Raw genomic sequence first — 17,806 nt, 5'->3', positions numbered from 1 at the left:
ATTTTTAATTGATTATTATACAATAAACAGAGAACGTCGTAGCTGCTATTTTATGTCTATAACCAACGCTTAACATCAAATTAAAGTTCAATACCTACGGTCCATTTTACTCTGTTATTTTTAATATTTCAGTGAATTTATTCTCAATATCGATGTAGGTAATCAGAAATTCAGAAAGAGTACATTTACAGAAAAATTAATTACACAATAAGCTACAGCCTACAAGTCATTAGAGGCGGTTAACTGCTTATTTCTTCCCATTGATGAATCTCCAGAACTATAAGTATAACATACTGATAGCCAGTTATAAATTATAATATTATCGCTAACATGTTCCAGTGACGACCCAAAACTTATTACAATATACATTATATTATACGTGGGAAAAATACCACGAAGGGGACCCCTCAGCTCTCTTATCACGAGGCTATATTATATTCACTGATCACTTTATCGTGTAGTACAACTGCGTAGTGCTCTTTTCGGTTTCGAGATCCGCAGACAGATTTCTAGTGTAAGGTTTAACTATATAATATACAGGCGTATTTCTGTCGAACAACAGTAATAATATGATCGTACGCATATTATACATGTATAAATTACATTGCAATGTACGGATTATTATATCAAGCCCTATAAAATAATAATTTCCGTACTGACTACGGATTAACAGGGTGTTGAACAAAGCCCATTGACATGATATTTTATAATAGGTACATATAAATGTACTCGCGGCGGACATATAATATACCGGACCACCGAAATACCCAGATCGAACCGCTGCATTGTTAACGTTGGGCCCCGATTAATGGTCGAATTAATCCTCGTGTAGCCGATCTTTTTTTTTCAACTATTATAGGTAATATTCAGCCGGGCGGCTCGTGTGTTGCGTCTGGAGAGACAATATACGAAGCGAATTATACTGAATACGTTATACTACACAGTAAAATAATACTAATCTGGATATCGGCGTTTTCTTCTTCTTTTTATTTCGTTGACGATATAATGTCTAAATATTATTATATAATACAATGCAAAGTAAAGATCAATGATTACAATATTATTGAACCGAACGCGCTCTTATTGCTCGCGCGCCGGTTACAGCAGTACGTGACTAGAGCATAATATAAATTATCTATATATTATTATATTAAGAAGAAAAATAACCGTTTTTGAAAAGTAACTATATAATATGCGCCCACTTCAAAAAAGTAATACATGCCGCCATAATATAATATAACGCGTATATATGTATAAACACATAATATATACGGACTTCGATGTGTATTTCCACTGACATGTAATTCGTATATTATAAGTGTACGCACACGCACGATTTATATGATTTGTACGATTATTGGTTCTCGTATATTAGAATGGCAATAAAATAAAAAAATATTATGATCTTACCTAGTTACGATTTGTAACCGCGCGCGTACGAATTGTTTTTTTTATTTCGGTGTGTTGTACGCGCGACAGTAGTGGGACGCCGCCGTAGGTGGAGCCAAAAACATAACGCGAGAAGTTCTGTACAAGACAATTATCTTTCACGAGCGTACCTGTCAAGTGTCAGATCGGTTTTAACGGAGAGTTCTACATCAGGTTCGATAAAAAAAAAAAAAAAAAAAAATCAAAGATAAATTTTATACGAATATAATATTGTCGCGATAAACTCGCGCCGTGAACCCAACACTGTGTACTCCAAACACAGGTAAGTCGAATCTCATTAACGATATTTTCTTTGTAGCAATGTTTTTTCTATTATTATTATTATTATTATTATAATAAAACATCTATTGACCACTTTTTTGGTGGACCTAATGGCGCCGTGTCTTGTCGTCGTGAAAAGTCCGTTGTACCAGAAGTATATTTTCGAATGTATTTATAATTTGTGCCGCAGCATACGACAAAAAGATATTCTGTCTTTTTAGTTATTATTAATTTATGTTTTATTTATGAATTACAAGATTCTTCGAAATTAATGATTGACCATACGTTGAACTCGTTCAAATAATATTAGTCACGGTGATGTTTGATAATAAGAAATCATATTACCCGGTAGCTATAAACACTAGTAGTTTATTTATCTGCAAAGCTATAATTAAGATATTCATTGGAATTTAGCGTTAAATTAATTTTTGTTAGTGAAAATAAATGAAAATAATTAATTAGCGCATGAACGGTTGCAAACAACAATTTTATATTTTATGCTTTCAACGTTTTACATCGACTTTGCAAATTGTATGTATTAGAAAATCATCTATCACAGTGTCATATTATAAGAATTGATGTGCAATTGTACAATTTGAGCTTTTATTACCAGAAAAAAATAATACTTAGAAGTATTCTATAGTTAATCAAAATCGATTTTCACCTTTTTAAAGTTGGACGCAAACTTGGTCAAACCACTGTAATTTTCTATTACTTATAATTACAAATGAATTTAAATAGTAAATTAAATGCCATTCATATTTTAGGTTAGTTAATGAAATGAAATACAGATTAATAATTTGAACACAAACCTGATACATTTAAATGAATATTATTCACATATCTGCAGATTTCCTTGTTTTTTGAAACTTATCGTTCCCTTACAGTTCAAAAATTAATTTTACAAATTTGTATTTTTATTGTTGTTTGTGGTGTAAAATGGTATGTTTATTTTAGATATTATAATAAATAAATAAATAAAATTATAATTATTAATTTTTAACAAATATATATATATATTTTTAAATGTTGGTATTTCATAACTGAATACTGACCACGTAGTTATCTTATTATATTATAGGTACGTTAAAGTTTAGACAGATAGAGGGTGGAGTAGATATAATGTTCAAAGATAAAATACTTTTGAACTACCTACTTCACCACCACTCCTGTGTTAAACTTTAAACGCCTGTTAGATAACCACGTGGACATGATGTTTTAATCATGATACATGAGAATTTCAAGAAAAATATATTTTTAATTTAAACGTAATGCTATTTATATAAATCAAATGTGTTTTATATCATTTTAATAAAAAAAAAAAAAAATAATAAAAACCGATAAGTATGTATGAAAAAACGACCAACGAGGAAACGTACACTGAAATTGCAAATATAGGGAATTCTATGATAACATTTTGCTTACAGACCTATATACTAACACTATTATATCTATTATATGATTTATAAATTTATATATTTTAGAATTTTCATCCATTAAAATTAAATGTTGTATTTTTAGATTTTTAAAAAAGCACGATTGCACTTATTAGATGAATGAATATTTTTTTTTCAAATTAAATATCTAACCTATAATAAAGTGTAGCTCTTCGTTTCAGTCGGTTGCGTTATTATGTTCAGTTTGAATCATCTATAATCTATATAGTTATTCAAAGACGCTTAATGTTGCCGTGGCACTTAAACGAAATTAATAGATTCGAAGTACCTATACAACGTGATTACGAAACAAATAGACACACCACGCTATGTTCATCCGCTGGTGTGTTAAAACATTTATAAGCTTCCAAATGTACAATTGAAAAGCTAAAAAAAAACCTCAAAGTAAACACGAAACTTAAGTGTGTAATGTGTACCTTATATAATCCCCTCGGAGATAGATAACAGAACTCGTCGTCAAGTCATTGCGCATATTACGATGATATACTTGTTCTAGTTCGAGCATAATTATTGTATTTTGTTCTATTTGATTTTCTCGCCGAGAAATCGGTTTCGATTGAAAAAACGCGCGACGACCACACCACTATACAATATACCTTCGTCCGTCGCGCACCGCATGAACGAGCTCGTCGTGACGTCCTGCAGAATAACGCGTCCTGCAGGTCGCGGTAGTAAGCCATTACTCGTAACGCGGTAAATTACTCGAGTCTTGCAGTCGTAGAACTCTTTGTCCCGTTGTTTTGGGTGTATACGATTTTTTCGTCGTTGTCGGCGGTGTTGTGGTTGTTGTTGTTGTTGTTCCCGGACGTTCCGTTCGATAATGGCGCACCGAACGATCATGTCGTCGAAACGCTACTGTCGGGCACGATAGCGCCCAGGTAAATTATTTATTCTTTCCGTGTCGTTGTAGTCTTTATCACGCGAACCGGGATATCTCTGACAGGAAAGTTGGGGTAAGATTAGACAACGGCTATTCCGAATATATATTGTGTGTATAATATTATTATGTTATCGAACAAACGGGCGACAAAGATATCGGGGCACCCGTTTTTATCTCATCGGGTTTCGAGATAAAAAGATGCACTCGACGTGGCGGCACACAGCCAAAATACCAGTCTCACGCTAGTCGCTCGGCCTGGTAGTGTCCCTAAACCCGATATGTAGTCCGATAGTCCATTTGCGTTTGTGTGTGTGCGCCGCATGTGTGTGTGTGTGTGTGTGTGTGTGTGTGTGTGTGTGTGTGTGTGTCGTGTGCGCGCGCACACATAACGTGTAGTAGTTTTTTGTCGTCTATTGTAGAGTTTGTATAGAAAATATAAATATTATATTTTTATAAATAATAACATAATATTATGTGCGTACGTTTTTGTTGTTAATGACGTAAAAAAATATCGTATTTGATCGGTTTGGCCGCCCGGACGCCGCGGTCGACGCATCGGCTTCACTCTCACTTCTTTCGAGTTTGACCCCCACAGACGCGATAATGACCGTTGTTTGTTCCTCTATAACGTCCTGGACACAATGTCGTACGACGTCAAAAGTGATACACGTATACATATATATGCATTATATATTATTATATAATAAATAAATAATAATATTCATTTCGCCGATATATAATAATAACATGTATTGAAATTGAATAAATTAATGTCAAAGGGCATGGAGGGCGACGGGACTTCTAGAGGGGTGATAAGACCCGCCCCGGCACATATCAGGACCATTACGACGTCGGGGCTCATAACCACCGTGCCTAATATCGAAGGGCAGACCAGGAACGAGAGCAATGCGGCAGACACCATGTCGCAGTTAAAAGTGCAACAACAGAGAGACTTTGGACACAACGGGTAAGTGCAGTGGCCGTACAATACGATGTTTGTCTAATATTTTTATCGTATAATATGTAGATAATAATTATTACGGAATTCCGTCATATAACTGTGTTATATGTAGTTGATTGTTTTATAATGCAACAGTATTACCTACTTATTATATTATACGTACATACTACATACGTATATTTATAATATACACTATAGTATACATGTAACTGGTTTGTCGATTGCATGTACAGTATAAATAGGTACACTTTTATATTGTTTTCATTTTGTTTTTCTGTCTATTAGATTATCTAGAAACTGTACTCCCGATAATACGGAATGCGTACCGACGGAGGTGCTTATGGACGGATTCAATGAAAACGGCACTCCGGCTGCACACACGCCCGAAGAGGCTGCGTCACCAGACGAATACCAAAAGGACCATAGTCCGCCCGCAGAAGCTATCCGACTGCGGAGAAATGTGGATGGTACCGAAGTGAATTTGCAAATACCGATGGAAAAGTTGCCCACATTTCATGGGTACGTCGCTACCACTGAATTCCCAAACCATAATCAGAGATATCAGCGGATCAGATACTTGGAGTATCGAGGACAGTCGCCTGAAGATGGCAGTGGTGGCGGCGGAGGTGGTTTTGAACAGCCCCTGATCAAGTACGAGCATCATCAGCAACAGCAACAGCAAAATAAAATGGATCCGAATTCCAGTTATGTAACTCTAGAGTCGGTTACGGACGTCTATCAACAGCAGCAGCAACAACAGCAGCAGCAGCAACAACAACAACAACAACAACAACAACAACAACAACAACAACAGCAACAGCAGAATTACCAGCAACAGAACACGTACCAGACATACCAAACGTACGAAAGCGAACAACCAGTGAACGACATATTCAACATTTATGACAAGGAGAGCCATGGCGGTGGCGGAGATTACGGTGTAAAGGCCGGTCACCAGAAGGGTGGTTACGTTCAACAGACCCTGATGCAGCAACAACAACAACAGCAGCAACCCGAGTATCAAGACGACGTCAACGGTAGTGGTGGCGGCGGGGGTGGTGGCGAGGGACAACCGGATTTCTGGGGACACCATGAGCAACAGGTGGCAGACTTCACAACGGCGGCAAACGAAACTTTAGCAGCAGCCAATGCGCTGCAAATTCAAGAAGTAGGCCTAGGACCCCCGGATGGAAGCATACAGGTGACTCAGCAGTATGCCATTTTCCAGACCGGTAACCCCGGACCGTCGTGGATCGACGAACACTACGATCAAAGTACGTATACACAGGTGGTGGTTTACTCTATAATAATACATTATATTACATTATTTATGCCACAATCACACAAGTGAAGGGGATTGATCGACGTCCTATTAATACTTATATTTACATATTTTGAGTATAAATTCAAAGTCTACTCGATGTAACTTAAGAGGATGCTACAACCGCGTTTATTATTTACACCTTAAAAATTAGAGTGAATTGACTAACCTATTATGAAACTTAACGGTAAGAAAATTATTTGTATTTGCATGTTAGTTTTGTTTATATAAATAATTTAATTATTTAGCGAGTTTTGCGTGCTTCAAAAAAAATTTTAAGTATAAAAATGCTCATAACTGACTAAAAAATTGAACTAGTGTTCAACATTACCAACACAAATAGTGTTCTTACCGTTAAGTTTCATAATATGTTTAATCTAATTTTTAAACTAACAAAGTTACAAAGTTTAACGTGAACTGATATGTTACGCTATTGTAAGACGGAGACACCAGATGTAAGCGTAGCTTCTTCGATTTAAGATAATTGTGCACAATAATTAAGTACTCTTTGACCCTCGGGGCCTCTAAAGCTCTATATATTTAAATACATATAGTTGGGACACTAGACTGTAATATGAAACACACTTTGACGATTGTTGTTTGTCGGTTTTTACAGATGGTATCCTGAACGTGGACATGAAGGAATGCGTGAATTGCGCAGCCAACGTGACGCCCCTGTGGCGAAGGGACGGCACGGGCCACCATCTATGCAACGCGTGCGGCTTGTACAACAGGATCAACGGAGTGAATCGGCCGCCGGTCAGGTCCGCGCAAAAGAAAACCACCCAAGTACGATATGACACGATAAACCATTTATGTTGACACGTTTATATTATATTAATGTATTATTATATTATGCCGGTATATTATTTTATATGTGTATAGTTCATATAGTTACTTGTACCGGCGGACTATACAATAATAATATAGTATATTATAATGTACTATTATAGTTGATTAATAACCGGGCCATGTATAATATATGTACAATGATTTATCGTTACGATTGAGAGATTTACGACCAACACAAAAAACAAAAACTAACCGTTGAAAAACAAATGGACAGATAAAAACTAATTGAGTTTAAAAGTCAAATTTTAAAGTGATTATTCTAATCGTATAATTTATGGTTATAATGATAACATTGAGATCTCATTCTTATATTTAATTCATGTTAATGAAATTTTAAGAATTATAAATTATTTTAATTAAAGAGCCTATTGATAAAAATTGTAGGTACCCGAATATCTTGATTTTCTATACTTAAATCAGATGCATAGATATAATATTATATTATAGAAATCATACAGTCCATACTAATCATATAGGTACCTATAAAATTATTCAGTTTTTAATGTATAATAATAATAATATAGTAAATAATAATATTTTTATTTTCTGTGGGTATATATCATCAGTTATTTGAAGAAAAAAATGTTCACTGGCTAATTTGTTTTTTGTTCACTAGTTAGAGCGATTACACTAATTACATTTAATATATGGTAGTTTGGTAGTGAATTTGAAAGCAAATAATATTCTTAAATATATTTATTGAAATGTCAAATCGTCCGATGTCGTGTATTTTGATAATCGTTTCAACGGTATTAATCGATTAAACAACCCTGAGCACGTATTATCAGCTATTCATACTCATCGCAGTATACTCCATATAATTGTCTATAGGTCAGTTTCGGGCCGATCAATAACGAAAACCACTCAACAATAAGCAATAAACCAACAACTATATACATATGTTATTAATATATAGTGCATACCCTTAAAAAAATGTCCAATATACGATCGTATGCGCTGCGGTCTGTGGCTGTACACAGAAAAGTCGTAACAATAATAATGTACTCACTATCGACAATAAAATCGCCTGCGTGTATACAATATATATTATATATCATATAATATTATAATAATGACACGATGATGATGATGATGATGATAATGATAATAATAATAATGTCATATTCTGGTCACTGTGTCGTCTATAATATGGTCTGAAATTTGGTTTAACACGTTCCAGCAAACAGGAAACAAACGTTCCGGAGTGGCCTGTGCTAACTGCTCGACAAATACGACGACTCTGTGGAGACGAAACAACAACGGAGAACCTGTGTGTAACGCTTGTGGTCTCTATTTCAAATTGCACAACGTAAGCTATTGTTCATAAACGATCGTCGTGAGTACGATGTATTGATATATATATATGTATGTATATGTATATTATTATTTTTTATTATTATACGACGTCGATACCTATTTGACGTGTACACGTCGTCATATTTTACTCATTAGTCGGCATTAATAATCATAATAGGTAGTATATATTATAATAATATATATTTGTTAATAATTTTATTTGTTATTATTGTTCACTTGAAAAGTCATACCCAAAATAGGAACGATTTTTTTTCTTTCCATTGGCGCATGTGTGTCTACACACATGGTAAAAGTCGGTCAGTATCATTATTGTTTATCGCGAGTGTCATTTTCAAACGTAACCCTAACATTTTCCCGACAAATGTCGATATGCCAGTATAATCTATACATCAATAAAAGACAATCTTTATGTGTGTATAAGCGATCCATAGTCAAGTCATTTACGGATCTGCTATTCGGTATGTAGATAATCTATACTCAAAGATGTGAATCTCAAAGCTAATTTATTAAATTTTGCGTTTTAAAAAAGGCTCACACGGAAATTTATTGGTGAACGTAAAACGAATATTTGTTTTCGTTGGTTAATAAATAGTAAATAAAATGGTTATTATAATTTTACATAATTTTAGACCTGTGACATTTGATTGGAATTACTCAAATGACTATGTTTAAAATATGTATAGTTTACATTTAACGGAGTTTAAGACAGTGTAAATCCACTGACATTTTAATTTGTCACGGCAACGCTGTGCAGGATCACCTATAATTAATAAATATATCCACTACATAAAATTAAGGACCTAAAACAGATGACCCTTATGTATGTCCACGATATCGATCAATTTTTATAAAATTTTCGATTAACGTTTTAAAAAAATCCATAATATCAGGCTATATTTTTATTACTTTTTACTTTTCATTTCAGTTTGAATTTAGATGGCATGTGAAAAACTATAAGTTAAAAAATATATATATATTTATCTGTTGTTGTTGGTATTATAAAAAATAAAATAGTTATTGTGATTGGATATAATTTTAAATCTGTACTCTACATTTGGTCCAAACAACTCGAATAATTTTATTGAAAATCTGTGCAGTTAACACTTAACAGAGCTTATGAAGGGATAATTCTGTGGGAATTTAATTTGTAATGGGTAATGACGTGCAAGATCAGCTAGTAAAATATAATAGTAGGTATTCATAATATTATATATTATACGATTCGGTCATTCGTCAGTCGACGGGCTCATACACAACGTGTCCTAATACAATTTACAAACGTTTTCTAAAACATATCCAAAGATTTGTTTTACTTATCTCGATATTGTTTAACAACTTGTAGATATTATTTAAATTTCCGCGATCGGTATATAATGTACTATATACATGGCACTATTCTCGATTCCCAGATTCCCAGTTCCCACGGACCTAATATATAATATATAGTTATTATCTGTTTGCTCTTTCGTATTTTCTAAATACTATTGTCGTTTGTCGTGTCTTGGTCTCTCCTAACCGGCTTTTGCTTTCGTCCGTCGTAAACAATAAACATTTGTAGTATATTAAGAAGAAAAAAAACCGAAAAGAATATACTCGGACCGGTTGTGTACTGCCTACTGTTCCTGCGCAGTGGTGTAGTAATAAAATTATAAAACGTTTCAAACATTTTCTCGCAGGTTAAACAGCTAAACTAGCACCACGTATAATATTATGTTGGCTAGCGTTTTCGTTTCCTTTTCGCTCTTATTTCAAACAATAATTACTTTTAATTCGTCAGTGGCTCCTATTTTGGCTCATATCGCGTCACCCGGTGTGTAAATATCCGCAGAGAGCGAAACCTTTTCTTCAAACCTCCGTCATAGACGCACACAAACACTCGCACACATAATATACAAACACACACGCGCGCACGCACAACCGTGTACCGTGTACCCACGCCATATTACGTGCACCGGATGGCTGTTGTGTGCTGTTTGTGTCAATATTAACTAGGAAACCCAGATGACTAACTAGGGTTTGAAAATAAACATTGTCTCATGGGTGATTTCAGGTCAATAGGCCGTTGACGATGAAGAAAGACGGCATACAAACGAGAAAAAGGAAACCGAAAAACCCGTCCATCGGTGGTTTCAGCCAAAATTCGTCGTCTAAAGAGAAAGGTATAACAATAACAATAATAATAATAAATCGGCTCGATGTACAGTGTACAATATATAATATTATAATATTATACTATATCGGTACCTATCTACGTGGTAACGGCTTTTGTTTTATTTTTTCGGTGAAAAATATGTTGTGTGCATTTGGGGGAGGCTCAGTGTTAGTGAGTGACACGACCCGCGCGCATGGGATTTATGGCCTTATCAGCGAGTATGTCAATATTGCAGTGTTTGCACAAGGGAATAAGAGGTGAAGTGCACAAAGAGTTGGAGGTGGTGTACAACTGATAAGGAAAAATGTTTAACGATCTCGTGGCGGCGGTAAACACGGTGACATAAAAAAATCAACTATATAATAATATAATAATAACAGTGAGTCGAGTTTTGACACATTGTAGTATTCGACGTACACTGCACGTTCTATACTTCTTTCTCTGAACATTAAAAGTTTAAATTTACTTTTTACCTTGAATAGTTGAATGTATGAAGTATTGCTGTAAATATATCTATACGAATGCCTATTGTACCATCGCAGTTTGTCGTACCTATAGTTTAAAAACCATGTAAATATGTGATTAGTTTCTTTTTCATATGCATTGCAATTTTAGGTTATTATACCACTCAATAATAATAATAATTTCTACTACAAAGGAAATTAATAGACGATAAAAAACTTAATTCATTAACAAAATAGATTATTAAAAGTTTCTTGTTTAGCTAAAGTTTATGCTTAATGTTATTCATGTTAAATCGAATGTTACCTATATGAATAATTTATTTGCTCATTATGAGCAATATAAGTTAATATCAAATAATTGTTCTATATATTTCAAATTATAAACGTCATAACTTGAACAAACACGGCTGTTTAAAAAACCAACCTGCTTAAGAAATATAAATCGAGTTAACTCGATTTAAATAATTTTACTCTATGAGTATAAACTACAAATTAACCCAATCTTACACGAATTGATTGTTTTATTTAGTTTAAATACAATTGTAAATGATTTATGTTCGATTTAATAATGTTAATATTAAATAATCATTTTAACATCACAATTAATTACTTTAAATCGTAAATAATTATTTAATAACTACAATTATATTATAATATTAAAGTTCAAAACTCAATTATAATATCATTATCATATTATTAACCATCTAAATTAAATTATTATTAAACTCATTGGTTTATAATTTGTAAAACTGAAATCTAAAAATATTATTAATTCTAGAGATAATTTCATATTTTGTTTAAAGTACACAGAATTATAAAATATTTTGAATATTTTTATTGTTAAGAAAATTATAATATACATATAATCGAAGGAATAGAAAGATTTCTAGAAAAAAGTATTCATTATAATGTAAGATTGTAAAATAAGTTGCGTTTACATTTTTGTAAGGCGCTTTTTTTATTACTCATATTTTTGTTTTACATTACAACAACCAATAATTAATTAACTTTAAAATATTAACTAGGTAAAACAGTTAAGAGTCAAGTATTTTTCAACATTCAGAAATTATGATTATTATGAATTATTTTCCATTTATATGCAATAATAATAATATGATTTTTATGTTGTAGGAGAAGTAACAACAAAGCTTCTACTTCCTCACTTGTTTACTAATTCTTCGGATAACAAACATCAACACGGACATCTTAGTTACGATCAAGCTGTGATGACATCACAAGAACACTTCCTGCCTCACGGCTCTCAAATTCACATCCCTTCATTACCCCCACCGCCAACAAACCTTAACCGTCATACATCTAAGTAAATGAATTTAAATATTTTTAAAACATAAGTTACATATTAGTTATTAAATTTAGAATATTGCACATTAATATAATATATAAAACATGTTTTAATTGAAATAAGGGACTTTACCTCAAATGTTCTAAGAAGTAGATTAGACAATTATTATTTGTATAGTAATTTAGCATCTGAGATAAGCAAGGAATGTATATTTTTTTATTTAAAAGATGTGCTTTAAATGCTTTATATTACATAATTAATAATAAAAAAAAATAATTTTTTTATCGTAAACTGGCATTAGTGTAAAAAACCTAACAATAAATAAATATATCGACTAAAAAATAAAAATATAGAGAAATTATAAAACAACAAGGTATATAGTTATTTCTTGTGATATTTTGATTGAGTTTACCTAAAACTTAACATTTTAATACAAAGTTAACTCAATAAGAATATTCGACAAATGTTTAAAATGTTTCTTTATCTTTAGTTATTTTTATGAGCAACTGAAAATTGTTAAAATGTCTAAAGCAACAAAATGTGTTGGCTGAATAATTAGTAAAGTGTTCAAAACTATATACCTACGTATCAATGTATATTTACTAGAATGTATTTTAAACATGTAACTTGTATTGTATTTCCAAATTCCGTTTAAAATTTATACTAAAAATGAATATTTTTCATCCTTATCATATCTTTTACTGCATATATATTTTTAAAATCAAATTTAAAATAAAATTGGGTTAAAGAACTTAAATTAATTTTTCAGAGTAGTATATAATAAAATACACGTATAGAACTAAAACATTTCAATTTAAAATACTAATTATTATATAAAAATTATTTTTGTTTTATAACTAAGATGTGTTTCTTTTAATTTTATTAGTAATGGGCAATCGATGGAACAATTGGGTTCTAGAGACATGCTGACCACTGTGATCACTTCTACCGGAAATCAAAATGTAAGAGACGATTAATTGCCAACCGGTAAACGGTATATTATTAATATATTAATGCAGTAGGTACTTTTATGAGCAATCCTGTTCAATTTAGTATTACTGTATAGAATATTCGTTCATTTGCAAATTTATATATTCAAAATATGTTATATAAACATAGTTTGTTATAACAATGTGATCATGCACTGTAAGTCTGTAAAGTGATAATGGATGATAATTATATATTATATATATATATAATCTTATACGGTTTTGTGATGAAAATATAGCTAATTGTTTATTTTATTTAATGTATGTGTATTCATTTGATTAATTATTATACTTAGAATAAGTTACCTTTAAATGAAAAATATGGACAATTGTAAATCGATTAGTCAAATTAAATAGTTTTATAATAAATAACTTAAATATAAGTAGATTAAAAATAATAATATTTCAACATTCAAGTAAACTGAATTTGAAAACTTTGAAATATTTACAGTAGGTATCCATTCCAATTATATTTTTCATTGTAAATATAATTTCATTGTGTTATGTATTTGATTTTTTTTTGCGTTTTTACTTTGTACTAAAGCTGCGTATTTTATATAATTTTAAATGACAAATTAATTTATTTTTAATAAGTTATAGAATTGCACATTCATTGATGATTAACAAAAAAAACTGTCCTATTTTTTTCTACCAAAGTCAATATTCTCTGACCTTTTGCTATATTTTAACTGTTTCAAAATGAATAGCATATTATTGTTTTATAGTCTTTAAACAAATATTTACAATTTTTTGTAAGCACTGTTCTATTATTATTTTCTACAATAAATAATTTATTATAGCTTATACCCTATACGGACGACTTCATGTTTTGCATGAGTTTGTTTGTTTATAGAGTGCACTTGATATCGAAATTAATATTATAAAATAAGGAGTTTTGTGAACTATTTTTAATTCTAAAATGTATAGAAAGTTAAAATTTATGATTCCGTTCAAATTGTAAATAAAAAAAACTTATAATTTGTAATATTATGCAAATGATAAATTAAATATTCAAAATCATTTTAATTCTTCTTCTTCGTCTTCATTGGCATTACAACTCTTCAAGAGTTTTTGCCGCCACCGACACCGCCTTTCAGTCCTCTCGATTTTGTATTTTTTCTGTTTAAATTATTCTGTGTGTACTAAACATTTTCTTAAATTGATTAACAATACTGTAACTGTTTTAATATTTAATTAATTTAAAATTGTAATTGTACTTCCAGATCATTGAAAAAAAATATTAATTACTAATGGACCATGATGAAGTTATAACCAGTTGTAAATTATCATTACTGATAACTGCTAAGTATACAATATCCTAGTTAAAGAATGTGGTTTAATGTGTTATAAGTTATGTCCTTATGTTGTTTACTATAATTTGCATACATATTTATTAATTGTTATAGTGGCCAGTGTTAGAGGGTTTTTATGAGGAGATATTGGGAATATTGGAAATTATTGAGCATAACTGTAAATTTATAATCTATGATATACAACAATAAATAAAATAATATAGTTAATTATCTGAAAAAAATGCAATTTTAGGTGTGTGTAAGTAAAAGTTTACGATAATGAGCAAATCTGACATAATACAATAACATATAAGTATAAGATATCCACATTTCCAGAAGCAATACATTATAGTATTGTTTTTAGTTAAAATATCAAAGCTCAATAATAGGTTTATGGTTTTTAAAATGTATTAATTATTATTAGGGCTCGGAAGTTGATAACCTTAAAAAACATTAATAAATGACCTTAAAAAAATGCAAATATTTGTTTTAAATTAATAAAAGTATATATATTTTTTTTAAATGTACTCTATTTTATTATAAAATTCTTATACATTTATCAAAAGCTTACAAATCACTTAAAATATGACATAAAATGACAAAATATGTCCTTAAAAATTAAATTAAAAAAATTACAAATATAGTAGAAGTAGACTAGCTCTAAACGACGTATTAATTTTCAGAATTTCGAAAACATTACGAAAAAATAAGTAAAATGTAGGTACAATAATATTCACTACAACACAAAAACGAAGACTGTAATCGGTGAGATAAATCGGATAGGTACTAATCTTAGTCCGTGGTAATTTCAAAGTTTTAAGTAAGTTGTCGGCATAACAGTCGACAAGAAACAATAAGAAGTAAACCAATGTGGAATCAGTAAAAATGACTAAAAATGTCAAAAAACGACTTAAAAAGTAATAAACACCAAAAATGCAAAAGAAAAATTAGTTGTTCACATTCACATGTTAATGAAATACATTTAATACATTTGTGACCAAGAGAGCAGCGTCTAAAAAGTTCCAAAAAAAAAAAAAATGCAAAATGCATCAACATCCAAGCCCTAATTATTATTGTATTAAATAATAAAATTATAATTAAGTGTTTTTTTCAATATCTCATTTATAATTTGTAATTAAAAAACCTGGTAACTCAATAGTTTTTACAACATTACTGAGTATATTAATACTATATACTATTGATAATATTGATACTAGGTTATTGTTTCATAACAAACCAACTAATTGTTTTAAAAACTAATAATTTTTTTGAAAATATTATTCTCATATAATTTACAGTCGAAATAAAACAACATTTTATTTAAGACAACACTTTTTTGAATGACAACATATATTTTTAATTCATATTCCTAAGCAGAATATTATTCAGAGTGTTTCGATACATATAAATCAAAATTCAGACAAGTAGTTTATAAGTTATAATTTATAAGTATTCAAAGTTTAAGTGAGCAATGTGAAATGATATGGAGATAGCCCGTAAAATTTTGATCTATTATTCCGCTCATAATATAAACTTTATAAACTTATAACATAATAAAAATTTATGTTGTCATTCAAAAAAGTAAAAACTTTAAAAAATATTTTCAAAAATGTTGGTAGATATAATTACCTAATATTTGTTAGTTTGTTACAACAAGTTAAAAGAAGGACACTAAAGTCGCACAATACTTTAAACAAATATATTTTTTTTTTTTTTGTACCTTATGTTTTCCATGTTATTTTTTTAAACTTTTTTCTAAATGTAATAGGTTTTTTTTTCAAAAATAATGAACTATAGTTTGTGACCTAGTAATTATAATTTAATGACTAATCGAGGAGAACATTTTTAATTTATTTACAGTGCAGAATCCAATAGTATTGTATTTTCATGTGGTAGCAATTTGGAAGTATTACGTCAAATGAAAACTGTTTATCGACAATACTTTCAAAGGTTGTCCCGAGCTTTTTTATAAACTTTTTTCAATTTACGTTGTAAGAATAACTACTATGACTCTCTAGTTTTCTTTTTACTTTTTAATTTAAAAAAAAATTACATTTATGACAAAAGCTACAATTTTTAACAACCTAGAAACCAATTTGGATATACCCTTTGTAACAACACTCGGGAACCAATTAGGACGTGTTGTTTGAAAACATACTTATAGTTCATTATTATGATAAATATATGAATAATATATAATAGCAAATATAACGTTAATAAAATAACCATTCCAAAAATTAATAATTTAGTTTATTAGTTAAAATTACTGCGAGGAAATATGTTATATTAGGTGATTGATGATTGTAGGCGCAAAGGAGTATTAATTAAATTTATTGGTATAAAATTTAAATTGTATACGAATTATCGGGTTAATACTACATGTAGTATTGTATTAATAAGTAATAATCAATAAAATAATAAGTAATGGGCATTGCAAATTGACAGAATTTTTCTAATGAACACTTTCCTCAAATTTCTCAATCGATCATCGATCCATTGATTGAAGTCTACTTATAATTGGCTATTGTAAGTTATTTCTTTTTTTTTAATGTCTAATCAATAAATTAAAATTGATAATTCTTTTTATAATTTATATATCTACTATATAAATCAATGGTTTTATATTTTGAATATAATTAATAATACTATCGCACGTCTTCGAAATAGAAAATCAACATGAAGTTATAAAATATTATTTAATATATCGTATGGTAAATATACCTTATAAAATAATATATTTATATTTTTTTCGAAATGAGTGGAAGGTGATTTGATTCGCGAGATTTAAACAGTTAAGTCGATTCATTTTTGAAAAACAGAAGATGTAGGTACTTTGTAAAATGTAGTTTTGTAATTAATATCAATTAATAGGTAACTAAATGTGTACTATGTAATTTCTAACTGAGCTCGGTGACGTGTGCTGGCTGTCAGTCGTTCCAGTACGAATATAACGAGTAACTATGTTTTTGTGTATAATAAACAATATAATAACATGTAAGCAAGTAGTAGTAACTATTAAGTACTTAAAGTAAACAATAGTGCCCACACCCGTCCCACGACATTAGCATTAATATGATTATACCTATTTTACACGCGCGGTAGCACGTC

General features: G+C 30.4%; 1 protein-coding gene across 3 annotated transcripts; it reads left to right on the top strand.

The window, feature by feature from the left end:
• The first annotated feature begins 1,558 nt into the window (after nucleotides 1–1,558).
• On the top strand, nucleotides 1,559–13,666 carry LOC113553927 (box A-binding factor-like). Of its 3 annotated transcripts, none has more exons than XM_026957524.1 (8): nucleotides 1,559–1,711; nucleotides 4,827–5,014; nucleotides 5,294–6,282; nucleotides 6,946–7,118; nucleotides 8,362–8,490; nucleotides 10,549–10,657; nucleotides 12,246–12,435; nucleotides 13,304–13,666. In XM_026957524.1, exons 2-8 carry the CDS (start codon nucleotides 4,830–4,832, stop codon nucleotides 13,392–13,394), a joined length of 1,866 nt encoding a protein of 621 aa, XP_026813325.1. In that variant the 5' UTR covers nucleotides 1,559–1,711; nucleotides 4,827–4,829; the 3' UTR covers nucleotides 13,395–13,666. The 3 variants fall into 3 exon arrangements, with proteins under 3 accessions (XP_026813325.1, XP_026813324.1, XP_026813323.1); XM_026957523.1 differs by lacking the exon at nucleotides 1,559–1,711 and adding an exon at nucleotides 3,633–4,045; XM_026957522.1 differs by lacking the exon at nucleotides 1,559–1,711 and adding an exon at nucleotides 4,292–4,716.
• The last annotated feature ends 4,140 nt before the right edge of the window (nucleotides 13,667–17,806 follow it).

This window comes from Rhopalosiphum maidis, chromosome 2, assembly GCF_003676215.2.
Source record: "Rhopalosiphum maidis isolate BTI-1 chromosome 2, ASM367621v3, whole genome shotgun sequence".
NCBI lineage: Eukaryota > Metazoa > Arthropoda > Insecta > Hemiptera > Aphididae > Rhopalosiphum > Rhopalosiphum maidis.
Note: the sequence above shows the minus strand (reverse complement) of the source record. Positions and strands in the feature narration are given on the sequence as shown.

Excerpts from the sequence above, each read along its gene's own strand:
- LOC113553927 (XM_026957522.1), top strand. The coding sequence starts at position 4,651 with ATGACCGTTGTTTGTTCCTCTATAACGTCCTGGACACAATGTCGTACG. Across the intron at positions 4,717-4,826 it reads CGACGTCAAAAGTGATACAC|GGCATGGAGGGCGACGGGAC; the intron begins GTATACATATAT and ends TTAATGTCAAAG. Across the intron at positions 10,658-12,245 it reads TTCGTCGTCTAAAGAGAAAG|GAGAAGTAACAACAAAGCTT; the intron begins GTATAACAATAA and ends TTTATGTTGTAG.